Source organism: Carlito syrichta, unplaced genomic scaffold (genome assembly GCF_000164805.1).
Source record: "Carlito syrichta isolate Samal-C Ts95f unplaced genomic scaffold, Tarsius_syrichta-2.0.1 Scaffold270720, whole genome shotgun sequence".
Taxonomy (NCBI): domain Eukaryota; kingdom Metazoa; phylum Chordata; class Mammalia; order Primates; family Tarsiidae; genus Carlito; species Carlito syrichta.
This window is the reverse complement of record NW_007214816.1, coordinates 552,973-572,371: the sequence shown is the minus strand read 5'-3', so window position 1 is coordinate 572,371 and position 19,399 is coordinate 552,973. Positions and strand designations below refer to the sequence as shown.

At 40.2% G+C, this 19,399-nt stretch overlaps 1 protein-coding gene across 1 annotated transcript in view; it reads left to right on the top strand.

Moving 5' to 3' along the window:
• The first annotated feature begins 6 nt into the window (after positions 1 to 6).
• Positions 7 to 19,399, top strand: part of ATXN7 (ataxin 7) — an 88,215-nt gene continuing 68,822 nt past the window's right edge. Inside the window, exons 1-2 of the mRNA XM_021709645.1 lie at positions 7 to 183; positions 424 to 492. Coding sequence (XP_021565320.1) covers positions 81 to 183; positions 424 to 492 — 172 coding nt within the window. The 5' untranslated portion in view covers positions 7 to 80. The remainder of the gene's footprint in view (positions 184 to 423; positions 493 to 19,399) is intronic.

Genomic DNA, 19,399 nt, shown 5'->3' with positions numbered 1-19,399 from the left:
AGCAGCCGCCGCCGCCGCCGCCGCGGCGCCTACGGCCGGAGGACGGCGGCTCCAGCGCCGCCTCCACCTCGGCCGCCGCAATGGCGACGGTCGGGGAGCGCAGGCCCCTGCCCAGTCCCGAAGCGATGCTGGGACAGTCGTGGAATCTGTGGGTCGAGGCTTCCAAACTTCCTGGGAAGGACGGTGAGTGTCCACGCCCTCCTCTTCCCTACGCCCCCACCTCCCCCTTCCTCCTACCCGCATTCTCCCCTCTCCCTTTTCCCCCATGCTGTGACCCACCCCCTCGGGGGTCAGAGACGTTATCGTTCGCCGGGTTGCGGAACGTGGAGGTGCCCACACCTACCCCGTGCGGGCGTGAGCGTGCGTCACACTCCGGGCCACTGACCTGCCTCTCCCCTCCTCCTGTGTGTGTATATCTCCTAGGGACGGAATTGGACGAAAGTTTCAAGGAGTTTGGGAAAAACCGCGAAGTCACGGGGCTCTGTCGGGAAGGTGAGTTCAGCCCCCCTGATGGAGTTTGTGCAACCCCCTGGGAAGGCTTGATACTTCACCAGGGCTGGGAACTTAAGCCCACCTTACCCACTTCCCCCCTCCACGCGAGGATGCTGCCTGAGGAGAGGAGGGACTGAGGAGGGCAGAGCGTTTGGAAAATCTGGTTTCGGGGTCTCGCGGTAATGGGAAGCATTCCGGACCCTTCAGTAGAAACCAGGCAAGGTGCAGCATGAGCAGCTTTCTTGGTGATGAGCGGTGGGCGCTGGCGGGGAGTTTAACCTAGATCCCTTCAGGTCTGACCCCCTTACGGAGAAACACCAGTGGAAGAAGAAATTTTCAGCTTTGAAAACATTTCCACGAATGCTTATGGGATGATGGAAAGGAAGCCTTTCCACCCTAAATTTTCTGTTGGCAATCAAAATGAATTTTGAACTGAAGGTTGATGCTTTACCTGTGCAGCCTTATTTCTGTGGGGTTTAAGGTACAAGTTGAGGATATTACAAAGGATTGTCACAATCTAGATGTACAATTGGCCAGATTTCTTGTGAGCTGCCAACATCGGGGGGAGAAAAAAAAAGCCAGAATTTTATATGATGAAACTAGCCTTTACGGCCCATAACTAGTGAAATCAGAGTGTAATTGTTGGTTAGTTTAAAACTGTTAGGTTAAAGGATACTCTAGGGAAATACCTTTAGCTAAAGTTGTGCCTCCACATGAAAGTCAAGTCAGGTATCTTGAAAATATCAGACTTTTCCTTGAGATTTTCTTTTTCTTTGAATAGTCAGCCTTTGCTGCCTCAGGCCTGGGCACACTGGTCAGAAAGGACTTCTCAAGTCCAGTGAACTTCAGGTACAGTTTCAAGTCATTCTTTGGTAGTAACAGTAAGACTTTGAGCGAATTTAGGTACCCAAAACACTGAGTTTATATTCCTCATTGCAGCTTTATTTCTTACATGTAACCATTTACTCTGATAGAGTTTTTGTCCAGATCCCAAGAATAGGTAGAACTTTGGCAGCTGAAACATTTTAAAGTCCAGAGTTGACCTTTTGTTACTTTCTCTACATTTATATCTTGTTTTTCACACCTGTCTTTTCTTCACTGTGCTGTTTTGGTTTTTTGAATTGGTCATTTGTTGGCCTCTTGGCACTAGGAGGAAGAGTAATACCAGTGGCAGCTCTATGAGAGCTTCTAACTGGAACAGATTATAGAGCAAATTAGTTGATTTTAAAAATGAGAATGCTGTTTGAAGGCAGAGGAAAGAGAGGGAAAGCACAGGACTTGCTGGCCATGTTGCAATAGGAAAAATCAGTTGTTAGTCCGGTTTTATTGTTGAATTGGCAGATTGCCTAGATTTAAAAAAATTAAAATCACTAGGTGGCAACTCTCATATGAGCAGTTGGAGTGGAGCTTTAGAGAGAGGACCTGACCCACTCTTATTCTTAGTTTTCCTTCTCTGGGTATGGATACATTTCCCATAAAAGGTTTCTAAATCTTTGTGAAAGCAGGATGCTAATTATTGGTAATTCTGCTGTAAAGGATGAATTAGTGTCTTAATGTTTCACAGGGTGAGTTGGTCTGGATGGAGACCCAACCAAATTTACTGAACTGGACCTAGTTTTTGCTGTATTTATTCTTTTCTGGTGGGATATACTCATCAGCAAATTTTCCATGAGGATCTATCTAAGACTGTTTAACTACCTACTTGAGACACAAAGGGGTCATAGATCTGTCTATGTGTGCTTCTGACCTATCATATTATTAGTGTTTATTAGAGGTCCCAGTTTTTTCTTTTTTAAAGCTGCCTTAACCATGTAGAAGATGCTATAACTGCCAGGCCAACTGCGACTGATACCTGAATAGAGACTAAAGTTTTAAATTCAGTCAATTTTTCATTTGTTTAGACTTTGTGGGCTTTCTGGGGTAGTTTTAAAAATTCAAGCTTGAGGACTTTCAGCATTCACTTAGTGGACCTTTATATTCTCCTAACAAACAGCCCATTTCAGGCTGCTTCAGAAATGAAAATATATTTAATATTACTAGGCCATTATTATTCATTGTCTCTGGTTGAGATTATCTGCTATCAAGAAAGATGTTTTGGAGTTAAATTTGTACTGATTCCTATCAACAAGATTACATTGAGAAGAAATATGTAGATATATTGATCATATGAATGAAGTGCTGAAAGTCAGAAACTTTTTATCTTGAAAGGTCTCTAGGAATATGTACTTCACTTCTTGAATTCTCAAATCTGGAATTTTAGACCTAGGGGTTAGAAAACTTGGGTGAGAGAGAAAGTTGCTCAACCTTGCATTAGTTATTTCATCTCTCTGAACATACTTTCCCTCTTTGGAAAATAAGATGATGATACTACCTGCTTTCCAAGGTGATTGTAGAGGTTGAAATTAAGTTAGATAACATATGTAAAATGTTTGAGTACCCACTAATTCCTTTTAGATCTTTTAGCTGCTGATAATCTTAGGCCTGATTTCCTAATTTGATTCTAGGTATGGGATTTTTTAGCCTGTGATTTTTGATTGGGTTTCAGGGGGTCATACATAGTTCCCCTGAAATTGTATGCAAAATAATATGGGGGTTCATTTTCTAGGGTAAGTGCCCACAGTTTCTCTTGTATTCTCAAAAGATCCTTTACATCTCCCTACCCCTAAAGTTCAAAACTGCTAAGCTAGACTCCCTGTTGTTTCTCTTTTCTCTTGTTTTCCTCTTGTTATTTACTTTAGCCATTTCCTTTGTGGCAAGACTATCTAGGGGTTAATGCTGTGAAAGAAGGTTGGAACTATTGATTTAGATGGAAGAGAGATAATTTGTGGCTCAGCTAATATATCATTCTTCTTCCTTTTAGCACAGGTAGGCAAATATTAAGATAAAATTTCAGTTATCTTTCAGAGGTCAGCCTGTTTTCATTCGCTTTCTTATATTTTTATTGCCCTCTTGTTTTTGTTCTATAATTTATAATATTGTTAGCACAATTGATTTTAGTGAGAAGAAATTAATAATACATTTTGACTTTTTGGAAATGACTCAAAAGACAAATTGCGTTTTTTTTCCCAAGATGGCATGTGAAGTTCTGGACTTTCACAGATTTTACAAATTCTTAATTTATGAGATTTAACAAAATTATGTTTATTTATTTATTTTTTTAGTCAGGGTCTCATTCTGCAGTGCAGTACCAAGCTGCAGTGCAGTAGAATGATCACAGCTCACTGCAGCTTCTACCTCCTGGTTTCAGAAGATCCTTCTGCCTTAGCTTCCTCAGTAGCTGGGACTACAGGCGTGTGTTACTACACCCAGCTAGTTTTTTCATTTATTTGTAGAGACAGGGTCTCACTATATTGCCTAGGCTGGTCTTGAACTCCTGGGCTCAAACTCCTGGCCTCAGTCTCGCAAAGTGCTGGGATTACAGGTGTGAGCAGTTACACCTGGCCAAAATTATATTTGGGTGGAATTAATTGGTATGAATAATTGATTAAGCTTTCTATTTTAGTGCCTAAACATAGAGCCTTAAAAAATGAAAACAATAAATTCCTTAATTCTACAGCAAATTTTTATAAACAATAATGCCATTATGGAAGTAAACAATGGAATTGGAAAAACAACATTTTCTTTCAGAAGCTGTTTTTAACTTCTTTAAGCCCACCTGTTGCATGATATCAAAGTACCCTGTACTTTTTCTCCCTCCACTCTACTTGTCACTGTTTAAAAGTTTGCATTATTTGATGTCTCCTTCTTTAGATAATAAATTCCCTGAGGGTGGGGGCGTTGTTGATCAAGGCTTATTCAGCTCCTGAACACCCACCTCTGTGCTCAATAAATATGCCCCCAGAACAAATGAATTGGGTTACTAGGAAGATTGAATTTGAGTCACTGTAGGGTGAACGATTTAAATAACAACTTTCCATTGTGTTGTGACTCTAGAAAAAGAAGGTACCTATTGTGTGTGTGTGGGTGTGTGTGTGTGTGTGTGTGTGTGTGTGTGTGTGTGTGTAGGTGTAGGGGGGTGCTTTATGGCCCCAGGGGAGGCCAGAGGCTTTCAGCACTTCCTGTAGCTCTGTCTCGAGTTTAGTGCTCTGTTTACACTTTCCAGAAAGAGTGCAGAAAGGACACCACCTCCCTTATCTCTGATATTTAGGAAAGGAAGTAGGATGGCAACCCAGCATGACATCCACACTTGATGACAGGTGATTTCCCTGTCATAATAACGGGGACATTGAGCCTGGGGCAAAATGGAAAAGTGGTTGGTTGGTTGGCACCTACAGGCAACTGGGTTTAAAAAAAAAGGCAAACTAGACTGGTGGGTAGCCTCAGTCAACATAGACTGAGTCAACACAACAATATCACTTTTTAAAAAAAATTTTCTAGGGGGAAAATGGTTACAGTTAATGGAAAGCTAATAGGTGTTTGTGTAAAGTACTCTATGTGAAAGGCACTACCTAATAGACACAAAACCCTCTCCTTGAAACAAAGAGCATTTCTCTCTGTTTTACTCTGGGGTTCCTTTTATCTGTTTTTCTCCACAACTCTTTGTTACAGGACAATTTGAAACATAGAAAAGTAGAGGAAATATTTTAATGAGCCTCCTTGTATCCATCCCAGAGTATCAACAACTATGAGTCATGGCCCAGTCTTGCTTCATGTCTGCCCCACTCCTCACAGTGAATTATTTTGAAGCATATCCCAGACATCGTATCATTTCTTTTGGTTTTCTTTTTTTTGTTTGCATGGACTTCAGTTTGTTTCAGGCAAAATTGAGCCTTTATGTGTGCTGTACCATTCTTTTGAGGCAAGCCGGGCTACCATTTCTGATCCCCAATGTGGATGTATGAGGGTTCTGCAGATGGCAGTGCTTGCAGTCTGCTTATATCTTATGTGGAGAGCGAGATAAACCAAGCCTCAGACAGGAATCAGTGAGATCCAAGTTCCTGCCTCAATCATCTGAGTGCTTGTTGAACATTGATGCATACTTATGTAGCACTCAGGTGATTTATTTGCATATCACCCACACTTGAAACACACCTCTGTAGATGAGCATCAGTACTGCTGTGATGGTGGGCAGCATCCTTGCTGACAACTCCTGTGTGTGACTACTTACCAGTAAGATGTACACTAACTTATGGGTGAACAAGCCTCTAGAGACCCAGGCAGACACTCCTGTAGCAGATATTTTTTCTTCCATTGTGGCCTGTGGGCCAAATCTTGTCCAGATGGTTTTTGCATTGCTTAATGTTTGAATTGAAAAGTGAAAAGAAGATTTTATGACACATGAAAATATAAAACTTACATGTTAGTGTCCATAGGTAGAGTTCTACGTTTTTTTATTTTTATTTATTTTTAAGTCAGAGTGTTACTCTGTCACCCAGGCTGGATTGCAGCAGCACAATCATGGCTCACTTGGTGCAACCTCAACCTCCTGGGCGCAGGCAATCCTTCCGCTTCAGCCTCCCAAGTAGCTGGGGTTACAAGTGTATTCCACCAAGGCTGGCTAATTTTTTTTTGTAGAGACAAGATCTTGCTATGTTGGCAAGGCTGGTCTCGAACTCCTGGGCTCAGATGATCTTCCCACCTTGGCCTCCCAAAGTGCTAGGATTACAAGTGTAAACCACTGTGCCCAGCCCATAGGTAAAGTTTTATTGGAACATAGCCACGGCCATTCACTTACTTGTCTATGGTTGCTTGCTACAGACTTAAGTAGGTACAGTAGACCATATGGCCCACCAAGCCCAGAATATTTACTGTCTGGCCCTTAACAGGAAAAGTTTGCTGGTCCCTGTTTAAATGAGTTTCTTGGTTGGCAAAAGGAAACTTATTTTTGCAGCGTGGCAGAATGTGATTCTGGTACTCCTTGAACTTTCTATTTTGAAGGGGAAAATCTTCAAAGTAATAAAATCCATTAGTCTTAAACCAAGAGTTTATCAATATTGAAATATGTTGAGCTAGAGTGAGTATATGGAGAGAGAAACAGTTTTGCATAAGAAGCTTTCTTTTTCTACATTTGTTATTCACTGCCACTTTTTTATGGCATACATCTGTTTCAGGGCAGTTCACATACAGAGTTTTAGCAGAGCTGTTATTGCCCCAGCTTTTAAGAGCCATGAACCATGAGGGTGATAACTTGGTTTCTAGTAAGCCTCTGTGTGGTGCATAAATATTCAGGAAAGAGTCCAGAACTTTCATGGGATTTTCATTGAAATTCTGTAGAATCTCTTCCTGAGCTGGCTTAGAGAAGCCCTAGTCTTTAGTCTTTTGAAGGTCTTGAGAATTATAGGAAAAATTTACCTGGAAACAAATCTGCATTTTGATGAAAAAGAAGACAGTGTTCTTTAAGTGTTTTTTTCGTTTGTTTGTTTTGGGTTTTTTTGTTTTTTTTGCAATCTGTGCTTGCTGTAAAACTTGGCACAATCCATGGTGAATTCCCAAACCCCGAAGCTTCACAGTTCATGGAAACCATGCATATGTTACCTACAGTAGGATGAGGTTCCCAAGCTATATCCCATTTAACGTTTTGATTGGTACTTCTAAACTCTGACCTCAGGAGGAAAGTATGAGGAATTTATTCATCATTATGGGGTAGACCTGCATGTGATGTACTCTCATTTCTTTTTTTTTTGAGTTGGAGTCTCACTCTGTCACCCAGACTGGAGTGCAGTGGCCGCTCCCGGCCACCGCAGCCTCAACCTGCTGGGCTCTGGCGATTCTTCCACCTCAGCCTTCCAAATAGCTGGAACTATAGGTGTGCGCTACCACACCCAACTAATTTTTTGATTTATTGTAGAGGTGAGGTCTCGCCAAGTTGCCCAAGCGGGCCTCGAACCCACGGGCTCGGCAATCCACTCACCTCAGCCTCCCAAAGCGCGGGATTACAGGCTGAGCCACCAAGCCCGACTCTCATTTCTTCTTTATAGGGATATCCTTGTATCCACATGTCCTTATATCCTGATCTCACAATATATATGTGGACAGCTTAAGTTTATTGAGTATTTTTACTTTGTGCCAGTACATGTTTTGCTTTATGTAATCTTCACAGCAATCCTATGATCTAGGTATCCCGTTATCTCCATTTTACAGATGAGGAAACTAAGGTTCAGGAAAATGAGATAACTTGCTATGGTCACAAAGCATGTAAGGTCCTATAACACAGAACTCTCCAACTCTGGCTCACATGCTTACTTAACCATTCTGCTATGCTGAGCCCTTTCCAGAATGCGTATTTGATTTTGAGTAGGTCACCCTAACCTTTTTTTTCCTTATCCTTCTCTAGAAATACTGTCCTTTACCTCCCCCCATTTAAAGATATCAGAGCCTTTTCCTTGCTGTGCCTTACAATAGTCTGTATGTTGTATTTAGCTGTTCTTTTATAAAATCTTTTCTTTGAGTGGGAGGAGAAGTGTGTGCAGTTTGCATTTAAAGTAATTGACTTTAAAAAAGATTAAATGAAAGCTAAGGTTGCAGCAGATAGCAAACACAATCATCTGGGATTTGTACCATTAAAAATTTCTTTAAAAAGGGAGAAGTGAAATTTTACTATTTAAATAGCATTTCAGTGCAAGATTGCTTTTAATCACATTGATATTCAAAGTTTATGGCAGTATTTCTAATAAATGTGCCCCTCTGATTATTAAAGTATTTTTTGATTGAAGTTCTAAGGAGAAAAAGAAGCCTGTTAGTAGACTTAACAGTTGGAGTTACTGTACTTTTCAGAGAAAGACAGAGGGTTACATTTATATTCATCTTGTACAGCAGGGATTATTATAAATGAGCAAAAGGAGAATGATTTTTGCATTTCAGCCACTCATAACATAAAACTAAATTAAGTATTCTTGTTCCTCTTTGTAATAAAGACCCTGCTAACATGAAATGCTTTTTCTCTTACATGTAAGAATATGGCAAGGAAGAACTAATAGTTCATTATCAGTTTAGATTCACAATCTTAAAACAGAAACTATTCCCATCCCAGGTTATACAGATGTTTTCCATAATCCTGAACTCTAGTAATGCAATAGGGAAAAAAAAAAAAGTTAATGCTTTTATTCAGTGGTCCCTAGCCTTTTATTTCAAACCAGAACTTTCAGAAATAATTTGGGACCCCAGACATAGGGTTGCCAGCATTTTGTATATATTCTCGTCTTCATAAAAGTGTGAGAGCCATTGTTTTGGAATAAAAAACAGTCTCCTAAATGTGAAAAAGTTTGGCTTTAGGAAAGTCTTACTGCTTTGTCCTTTTTTGTCATTTTATTAGTGGACTTCTGAGAGATCAGTATCTATTTCAGTGTTTGCGAACCAGTTTTAAATCACTGTTTCTAAGAATGTGTTCCAGGGAACCCTGTTTCTGTATGTTATTAATAGGTATTATACAGAAAAGAGGTTCCATATGGTAAGTTTGCAAGTGTTAGCTTTGCACAGAGGCAGTATTGGGAACTCCAGTTCTAGAATTAAACCTGCATTCAAATCTCAGCTGTAGTAGGTGAGTGATTTGAAGAAAATTAGACAACTTTCCTGAGCTTCAGTTAACTGAGGTATAAAATGAGAACTATTCATAGTAGTTCGAAGAATTAAGTGATGTAATGCGGGTTATCAATAATGAAAGCACAGTGTCACAAGCATGCCTCTAATCAAGTGGTCCACCAGGACTGTCAAGGGAGCAGCAGAAAGCGAAATGCAAGTTTTCCTTTAACCGGCAAGGTGTAGTCAATGAGAGAAAACCCCAGCATGCTCAGGATGACAGAGTATAGCAAATGAACCCCAGTTTCAAGTTTTCCTGGACTCTAGTACAAATGAGAGAGGGAGGTGTCATTTCTTATTACCTCCTTTAGTCACCTCTTGATTTACAGAGAGAAACGCATTGTGGGTACAGACTTTTCCTTGCTTGTACAGAGTTTCACTTCCTCCTCTTCTGGAAACCTATAGTCTGTGCTTCCTTATGCTCCTTCTTGTAATGTTTTTCAAACTGCTTTTCCTGTGCAAGAAAAATAAACTATAGGCAACAGAGTGAAATCATCCTCAGTAAGTTGAGAGCTGAATCAGAGAGTAATAAGTGAGGATACTACTTACTTGACTTTTATATGCACAATGATAGTCATAAGAATTTCCATCATTCTCTGTAATTCCACTCTAAGCCAATTTTGAAATCTTCAGTTACAGAATTTGGAGTTAGGGCAATTCACACTTGATCAAGGGCACCCATGTAACTACTTTGGGCACTTATTGGTAGGTAAGACTTAAACTTGCCAACCTTGTCATTTTACTTTCTGACTGGGTCCAGATCCTGTCTTTTGGCAAGCCTCAGGATATTTGTCCATTTTATGATTATTGCCTTGAGAATTTTCTGCCTGTCTTGCCGTAACTTCATTCATTTAGCTTTTAATTTCATGAACATTTGTTAGGCACACAAATCTGTGAGCTTTGTGCTGGGCTAGAGTCAGAAGATACAGCAAGGTTAGAAGGCACAGTCCTAACCCCCAAGTCAGGCAATGGTCAACAAATATTTAAGTGCCTGGTTTACTGATGGGTGTTGGGAATAGAGTGACACAAGTCAGACAGAGGCCCTGTCCTCTAGGAAAGTGAGACACAGTAAACACACAAACATTTCCAAGGATTTTTGGGTGCTATAAAGTCAATAAAGTAGACCAACGAGTTGGAGGTGGGGGGGGTTCTAGCTAACATGGTTAAGGAAGGCTTTTCTGAGGCTTTAGCATTCGCGCTGAGATCAGAATGATTAGAAAGAAGCAGCCACCAGGTCATCTGGGAGAGGTGCTCTGAGAGGGGAATGTGGAAGAGTAGAGGGAAATAAGGCTGACAAGGTCAGATCACAGAGGCCAAGATAAGGAATTTGGGTTTATTGGAAGCCTGCTAGGGGATAGATTTAGCAGGGGAACAGCCTGATTTGGTTTGTGCTATGTAAAATTCCTGAGTGGATCATGGGAGGCAGAGGGACTGGATGACCAGGTGAGAGTTGATCGTGACTTAGACTTTGTTAATGGCAGTGGCAATGCAGATAAATTATCCTGTTCTGAGTATGTTTGATGGTAGAGTGTACATAATTTAGTGAAGAATTAGATGTGAGTGAGTGAGGAAGATAAGTGGGATTTGGGACTTGAGCAATGAAGTGGTACCATTTAATAAGTCGAGGAATGGTGGAGAATGTGGAAGACTCAGGGTAGGGAGCTCTGAATTTGACCACACAGTGTTTGATGTACTTACCGGGCATTCATGTACAGCTCAGGTGTCGGCAATTGAGTATACGAGGGGGGACCCAAATAAACCCCAGAATTTATTTATAAAAAATTGTATATTTACGGAGTGAGACTCCAACTCAAAAAAAAAAAAAAACTTCAGTCGCTTTCAAAAGTACTCTTTGTTTGATGCAATACACTTCTAAAGATGCTTTTTCCATTGCTCAAAACAGTTTTTTGATCTCGTCAATTTTAATGCCTTCTAGTGCTTCTGCTGTGTTTTGTTTCACCTCTTCCACATTGGCAAAACATTTTCTTCTGAGGACTTATTTTCATCTGGGGAAACAAAGTCACTCAGGGTGAGATCGGGTAAAGAGAGAGGGTGGGCCATCACAACTGTTAAAAACTGCTGAACACTTAGTGCAGTGTGAGCAGGTGTGCTCATAAATCACCCATCATAAAATGGGCAAACACATCAGAAGTATCTCCAAAAAAATTTCACTGAAGCTGAATGCATCCTCTCACAACAACGCTTGCTGGTACACGGATGCTGATGGGTTCATAGAACACTTACCTAGTTGGGGAAGCCAGTACTACAGGGGGCTTCTCCTCAAAACATAATTCCAGGTTTGTTTTTGTTTTTTGTTTTTTTGAGTCCCCACCTCATACAATCTGGAGTATGATATAGCAGCCACCACTACTGGGTCAGTTTGCATCTTCAGTATACAGAGGACATGGAAAGTTATGAGTCCTGGGTTTTTTTCCTAAGACGTATCAATACAGAAACAATTAGGGCCAAGAGCTGAGCCTTGGGTCACTCCATTGAGGGGATGGGTGGGTGAGGAGGAATCTCCAGAGAGGCAGGAGGGAAACCCATGAATGTAGTAGTGTAGAATTTGAGAGAAGAAAATGCTTTAATTGGGGAGTGATTGCCTGTGTCAGATGCTGCCATGAAGTCAAGTAAAGCTAGGCCAGAGAATTGATCTCTGACTTTGGCAGTGTGCAGGTCATTAATAACTTTAATCAGGAGAGTTGAGGAGACAGACACCTGGCTGTCCGGGGCTGTAATAACTAGAGCTGAAAAAGTAGAGAGAACATGTGTGGACAGCTCTTTAAAGGGTTTTGCTTTGAAAAGGAATGGAGATAGCAGATGGGGACATGAGGTGAAGAGTCTAAGGGAATGAAGTAAGGTTTATTTTATTTTGGTAGTATTTAGGTATGCTTGCCTGCCAGTGGGAATGATCTAGAAGTGAGAGATAATTGGTCACATGTGAAAAAATGTGTAATCACAAGTATAATACCTTGAGTTGGGAAAAAGGCATAAGACTCAGAGCCCACAAGGACAGGTTGGTTTTGGATAGAATCAGAGACTTTGTTCCACTGTCATGAGGAGAAAAGCATGTGGCTTCAGTTGCAAGTAGGAATGTAGAATTGTGGGATAAGATGGTTCTTTCCTGTCATTTCTGTGAAGAAAGAGGAAAGTTGGGAGGTCATCTGTTAAGAGTAGGTGGGAGAAGGAATTTTGTCTTTCTTTTTAACTACCCAGACTAGTATATGGCTAAGTAAACAGGCAATTATATATCCTTTAGAAGCTTCCCAGTGTACTTAGAAGAAAATCCAGACTCCCTAGCAAGACCTAGATGGTCAAGAGTATGAGAGTGTGGGCTCAAAAAATTAGGAATCTCAACAACTTTAGGTAGAATGCTGCCAGAGTTCCTGAGTGGAAAAGCAGAGGTCAGATAAGGAAGGCCTCCTGTAAGAGGTAAATGGGAGAGTTGGAGAATTATCCAGTCTGGTGTGGAAGTAGCTTCTGAGGTTGGGAGCCTGGAACAAAGTGAGAAGGTGCTGCATCCCTGAGAGGTAGTTGTGGAGGGCAGGAGATGGGATGAATGTGTTTGAAAGATCATCATAGTGGCAGTGTGGAAACTGAATTGGTGATGGCTAAGTAGAAGTTAAAGGCCAGTTGGGCATGTAGCCTACCTTCTTAATGTGAAATCCCAGATTTCTAGGTAATGATAAACAGAGGAAGCAAGGCTTTAAAATATATTTATAAAATGAACAGTAGGTTGTTTCTCTCCTAGTAAAGCCCTTTAATGTTTTCTGTCTGCATTTGTTCATTCGACATATATTCATTGATCATCAACTTCATGCTAGGTATTGTTCTAGTTTTCAGGGGAAAAAAAGCAGCCAACAGAACTTCTGTCTAAAGCTTCTATTTTAGTGGAGGAGACAGACAACAATAGCAAAAAAGTTAAAAGTGTATATGGTAGGTGTTGAGAGTGTTTTAGGAAAAGAAAAGTGTGGGGACTGCAGTGTAAAATAGAGGGAGAAGGGATTTTCTGAGCCATGCCCTCTAGGATGTTAGTTGTAGACGAACCTTCACGCAGAATGAACAATAAACCTGAAGACTCTAATAGGAGAAGGCCTGGTGTGTTTGAAGAGCAGCAGTGGACCAGGGTGTCTGGAGAGGCAGGCATTGAGGCAGGGCAGTAGAAGAGGTCAGATGCTGAAGGGTTAGGAGTGAGTTGGGGAGGAAGATCACATAGGGCTTGCATCCCATTGAAAATCCAAATCCTTTATTTTGGCTCATAGGCCCTACTTAGTCTGGCCCCTGCCAGGATGTCCAAATTTGTCACCTTTCACTCTCTTTTTGCCTATTCCTCTTTGCCTACTGTGCCTCACACATAGTGACCTCTTTCTGGTTCCTCTAACACACCGGGCTCTTTCCCACCCCCTAGTCCTTGCATATGGTGTTCCCTCTGACTGGGATACTACTTCTCTTCTTAAAGGAGTTCTCTACATCGCTCTATATTTCTTTATAGCTCTTATCAAAGTTGGCCATTACTATTTAATATCAATATAAACCAAGCCATCACTCTTGCTAAAATATGTTGCTAAATTTGGGGTATAAATGCCAGGTAGAAGGAATTATCTTAACAAGTTTTGCGTAAGCTCTTGGCTAATTTCCACAATTGACCTGGAAAGGAAAAACAGTATAGACCACCACCCACTAATGGTATTTTTGTTGAAGGGAGGCAGTAGTATTCACTGCAGTATTCCATTCCCTTGTTGGTTATAGAGTGTGATAAAGCTTTATTCAGCTTTGTTTCCAGGGTCCTAGTACCTTTTTTTGGTTGAGTAACAATACACTGTGAACGGTTTTGGTTTTGACTTTGATATGACTAGTTATATACAAATGAAAGTGTGCCTGAATCCCTGTTACATCACCAGGGTTTTCTTTCCCAAGATAAACTCTATGCTTTTTTCAGCCTCTGAATAGGATATTTATTTTCTCCCTTCTCTTTATTCCTGTTTGTAAACCTTTTTCTCTCTATTCTGTTGAACTACTGTTGCACTGGAGACAGACTCAAAGTCTACTGTGGGTTTTATGTGCTACACTTTTTATTCCTCTTATCTTCCTTAGCCCCATGTCTGATGAGCTTTTCATTGTTAACTAGCAGCTGCAGTGGCTGTTTCATCAAAAGATCTTGTTGTTTGGGTAGATGTTTTCTTAAAAGCTGGTGGCTGATTGCTGAAAATAATCTGTATTATGTGAGTTTATAATCTATTCAGGAATCATATTCTTCTCATTGTAGTGATAGTTATGCCAGGGTACGAACAACACAGTTACATTTTTTATTCATCAAGTACCAGGTAGTCTTTGTAGAAATTTCACAAAGATCCTCTTTTTTTCTTCACTAGTAATTCTGATATAAAAACATCTACTTAAATTTAGGATTTAGCTCAATGGCATTTAAGAATTATGAAAACATGACAAATTCTGAGAGCTCTATGGTTTGCATACTCATCTTATTTGAGTGGGAAAATGCTTTTAAAAATTAAGAACCCCCCAAAATTTGGCATCTTTGCCAATATCTGGTAGCAAGTAATAGTAGTAGTAACAGTAGCTCTCATTATTTGAGCACCTACTATGTGTCAGGCACTGAGTAAAGAACTTGACATGGATTACCTTATTTGATCCTTACAACAGTAGCATGAAGTAGTTACTTATATTATTCTTATTTTAAAGAGAAATCTGAGACTCGGAGATGTTAGCTTGCCCCAAATCTTATTGTTTGTGAGTGGCAAAGCTGTGATACTTGGTCTGGCTGACCCCAAAGCTAGATGGCTCCCTGATTTGCCAGTTTAGCAGTGGCTGATTTTTGCATGTTGAGCTGCCATTTACTAGGGACACCAGGAATAATAGGCTTTAATTTATAGATAAACAAGTAAAGTAACAGATTTAAGTCAGGGAAGTTGCTTCCTTAATGTTTTAGGGAATAGCAGCAGTAGTAAAGTTCTGGAGGAGGAGGAGCGTGAATTATCTTAGACCTCAAACCTAAAACCTGGGCAGGGTGTGTTTGTGTATATATGTGTGTGTTAGGCCATGCAAGGATTCATCTAAAATCCATAGTGTATATAATTTGTAGAGTGCATGGTGGAGAAATGGTTAACTTTCAGCAAATCCTAATAGTTTGTTAGTTGAGACAGGTGGAAACAATTTAGAAATTTCTTAAACACAACAGGAAGTGGCATGTATTGTATAGTAACTTGGGACAACATCTTCAACTGATGTTGAAGATAAAGAAACACTGATACAACCATTTGTAATAATGTTGAGATCATTGTAATCCAAAGGTTGTCTTTCTTTTGAAAATTAGAATTAGATCTGACTTAACATTCTTTTATTCCTCATCTCTGCTTGCTTGGTGGTAGCACTACCCAAAAAGGAAATAAAATAGCAACAAATAACAAAACTTTCATAAGATGGTTTTCTTTGCCTTGGTCATATTGCATTACTGTCATCTTACCTGTGTGTGACAAGACTAGCACAAGGCCCGTGGAAGTTTGCTGGAAGTCCAGGCCAGCCTTCTGTCCCTTGTCTCAGAGCCCATCCTAGCAGGACACAGTGGGTTCACACTGTATGTTGCCAGAGAACTGACTGACCAGTAGCAGAAAGATGACTGAGAGGTTCTCCCATCCATCCACAGAAGCTTGGAATTACCTGCTCAATAGTCTTTGGCAGGAATCTAGGGTTTTGGAATGGTTATGACTAAATTGGACATAATTTGGGGTGTTTGACATGAAAAATAGGTTTTAATATATATTTTAATGATTCTGAAATAGTGCTGGTGACTTTAAGAGGTCAAACTTTAAAGCTTGATTTCAGTAAAATTAGCAGACCCTGTTCAGAGACAGCTTTTCTTTCCATTTTAAAAGATAACCAAGTTTTTATTTTTATTCCCAAATCCCCAGGAAATTTTAAGTGCTGTCAATTTTATAAAAAGGTAATTAGCAAGTGAGTAGAGAATATGTCTTTCAAGCAGTTGGTTTGGCATCATCGCTCAAGTTCTTATTTGCCTGATGAAAATATCTTGTAATAGGATCCCTTTGTGTGTAGCCCCTCCACAGCTTTCCCTGGAAGGCCTTGGCCATAATTATATCTATATCTGGGCACTGTGAAATGATGAAAGGAGCCCATAGTCAAAGAGTAAACACTTGATCTTTTTCAGATCTCATGGTTTATACAATTTTTAGTGGATTTAACATACCCTTGTTGCTTAAGGATTTTTGCAACACATTTTAAGACACCAGGCAGGTGTGTACTTCTGTGGAAATATAATAAGAACTTGTGCATTGATTTTGTTAAATATGGCTATTGATCACCATATGTGGTATGAGAGGTTAGAGTGGCACTGTTTCAAAGAGCTGCCAAGAAATTAAAGTAAAACACAGAGGAGTCTGGAAGAGGTGAGCCCTTAAAACTTGAGTTATGCCAGGCTCAGTGGCTCAGTATGTAATCCCAGCACTTTGGGAAGCCGAGGCAAGTGGATTGCCTGATCCCGCAGACTTGAGACCAACCCAGGCTAAAACCAGCCTGGGCAACTTGGCGAGACCTCGTCTCTATAAAAAATAAAAAAAATTAGCTGGGCGTGGTAGCATGCACCTGTAGTTCCAGTTACTTGGAAGGCTGAGGCAGAAGGATCGCCAGAGCCCAGCAGGTTGATGCTGGAGTGACCATGAGCCTGCCACTGCACTTCAGCCTGGGCGACGGAGTGAGACTCCCTCTCCCCCCAAGACTGGAGTTAATGGAGTATGCAGTAGAAGTTCTGATTTCTTATTTCTACTGCTGGTCTTTTTGTTGTTACTAATTTGTACGCACCCCACAAAAAAAAGTGGAGAAGAAAGCATGAAGTTTATTATCCCTAATTGGAACATAACTCTGATAAATGTTTTGTAGGCAGTAGTTGTAGATACCCATGTATGGAATCTATGCTTATGGCATGTCTGGCTTTGTCTAGGTTTTCAGAAAGAGCCTGTGGAAACCATAGAGAACACTTAGGGACTTTCTCTTGCTGCAGAAAGCAAGCCAAAGGCTGTGAGGCCACTGAGGGTCTGAACCAGTGTTGCGTTTTCTTTATGACCTTTTGGCCTTCTCTTCAGAAAGAAGATGCATCATTGCCATCTTTTTTTCTTCTTCTTTTTTCAATGCTCTTGATTGTATTTCTTCTGACTTTCGTGGTCTCCTTTGTCCATTTATATCCTCTCTAAATTGTCCCACTGCCCCTGTAACTTTTACTTCAGGAAGAATTTTCATTAAATCCTGCTTTCTTTTAATGTCTCCCATCTCATGTAGATGACAGGGTGAGAGATGTAAATCGTGACCATGATAAACCTGTGTCAAAGGAAAGAAAAGCCTAAAGTGTGGAAGTGGAAGTGGATAGATGATGAACTAACGTGTGGCTTTGAAATCAAGGGTTCTCAAACTGCAGCTATTTGAGCACTGGGAGGTTTTTACGCCATTTCATCTATATATGCAAAATAGTTCCCAAGTTTCTGTAAGTACAGTTTTCTAGGACAAGAGAATATACCTTTCAGCAAATTTTCAAAGACCTTCAAGGCCCAGTCATATTTATCATCACTAGTGAAAATACCCAAAGTCTTTTTATAAGATTGTCACAAGTCTCCATTGTTATTTTACTTGTACTTAAAGCATATTTTTTCTTCAGGTTCCCATATTAAAGATAATGTGGTTTTTAAAAATTTCTTATTTGGTTTCTAACTTTTTTGCTTTGCTTAATCTTCAAGAGCAATGTTTTTTGTAATATTCATTGGAAACATACAGCATTCTGGCTGCATTAAAGGTTAAGAGTCAGAAGTGGGCCAGCCTGAGAAGATGAGCATTCTTGTCATAGTGATACAATATGAGCATGCATCATTTCAGATAGACAAGAAAAATTCAGTCCTACCTGAAGTTTTGCAGCTGAAACTGTTTTTAAATTAAGGACAAATGGGAGACAGACTTTAGGATGTGAGGCGGCAGACAGAGTGATCTTTTTAATACTCTTATTTAATTGTATCTTGTTTAAATGACTTTACTGATTCCCATTACCCTTGGGGTAAAGCTAAAACAACTTGATGTGGCTGATGGACAATGTTCTAGTTGCCCAAGGCCACCACAGTCTCTAAACCTCTTGACTTTTCCCTCCAGGTGTGTGCCTCTTTCTCAGACACCTTCCTTTTCTGCTACTCTTTTCTCCTGACCCCTTCCCCAACACAAATTACTCTCCATCTCTTAGGTCTAAGCTGAGACATTAGTTTTTCTAGGCAGCCTTCCCAGGCTTCTGGTCTGGTTTTAGGTCTGCAGCTTGCTTTTTGTGTTCTGCCATAGGAGATCTTACCATGTCATCACAGATAGCTCTACCTAATTTTATTCAACTACTGCCTGTTCTTTTGTATTATGGTTATACTATTCTTGTTTAAACTTGACCTCTATGGATGGACATATAGGCTGTTGGGAGTTTTACTGCTTTTTCCAACATTGCTACAGTTAAACTACTTTTACAAGTTTGTTTTATGTTTGTTTTTGCAGTAGTGAGGCTTTTATTTGCTTGCTTGTTTTGTAAGTAAACTCAGACAACTTAAGATGTATATAAGGAGATAATTTCAAAGGGCCTTCCAAAAAAGGCTTTACTAGTTTCAAGTGTCAGAGGTGTATGTATATATATATGTAGATGACAGAAAAGTGTGTTTGGTGGACAGTGGCACGTTACCTTTCCCTGAGTCTCTCCTAAAGGAACTGACAAGATTCAGCTTTTTCCCTTGTGTCTTCTTGTCCCCAAGTTTTAGGCTATTGAAATTATAGTTCTGTAGAAACTTAGAGCCCCATGAATTGAAAAAAGTAGTCTGACATTTAAAGTAATCAGTGTTATTGTTAAAGGAAGAATTAATTGTAGGCTTTCTGGTTATAACAATGTTCTTCATTTGAGAATCTCAAAGTACTTAGGGTGTTAGTTAGCCTTTTGATTCACACAAACTCTGGGGTATGGTTTTTACCACCTTGTTGTTTGACTTTCTTCATCTGTTTTGTAAGCCCCAGCCTCCACGGTCTCAAAGGCAAAAGCTGTTTTCACCTTCTTCAAGATAGTCCATGATGAGTGAACTATACATCTCATAACAGAATTTGGGGGTTGAATGAGGAACAGAATGTTAAGTGACTATTGTCTCAGCTACTTTTCTTATACAAAAAAAAAAGGGAAATAAAATTTCACTGTGACAGTGTTAATGTTCCTTGTCCCCCTCTCAATGAGATGGTATTCCCTAGTGTGGGTATTGAAATAAATCTGCACAAAGTATTAGTTAGATAAGCTTTTGGGGGGAAGGCAGTGCCCAAGGGTTCCTGCTAAATGGATAATAAATAAAGTGGATGCCTTATAGTCATT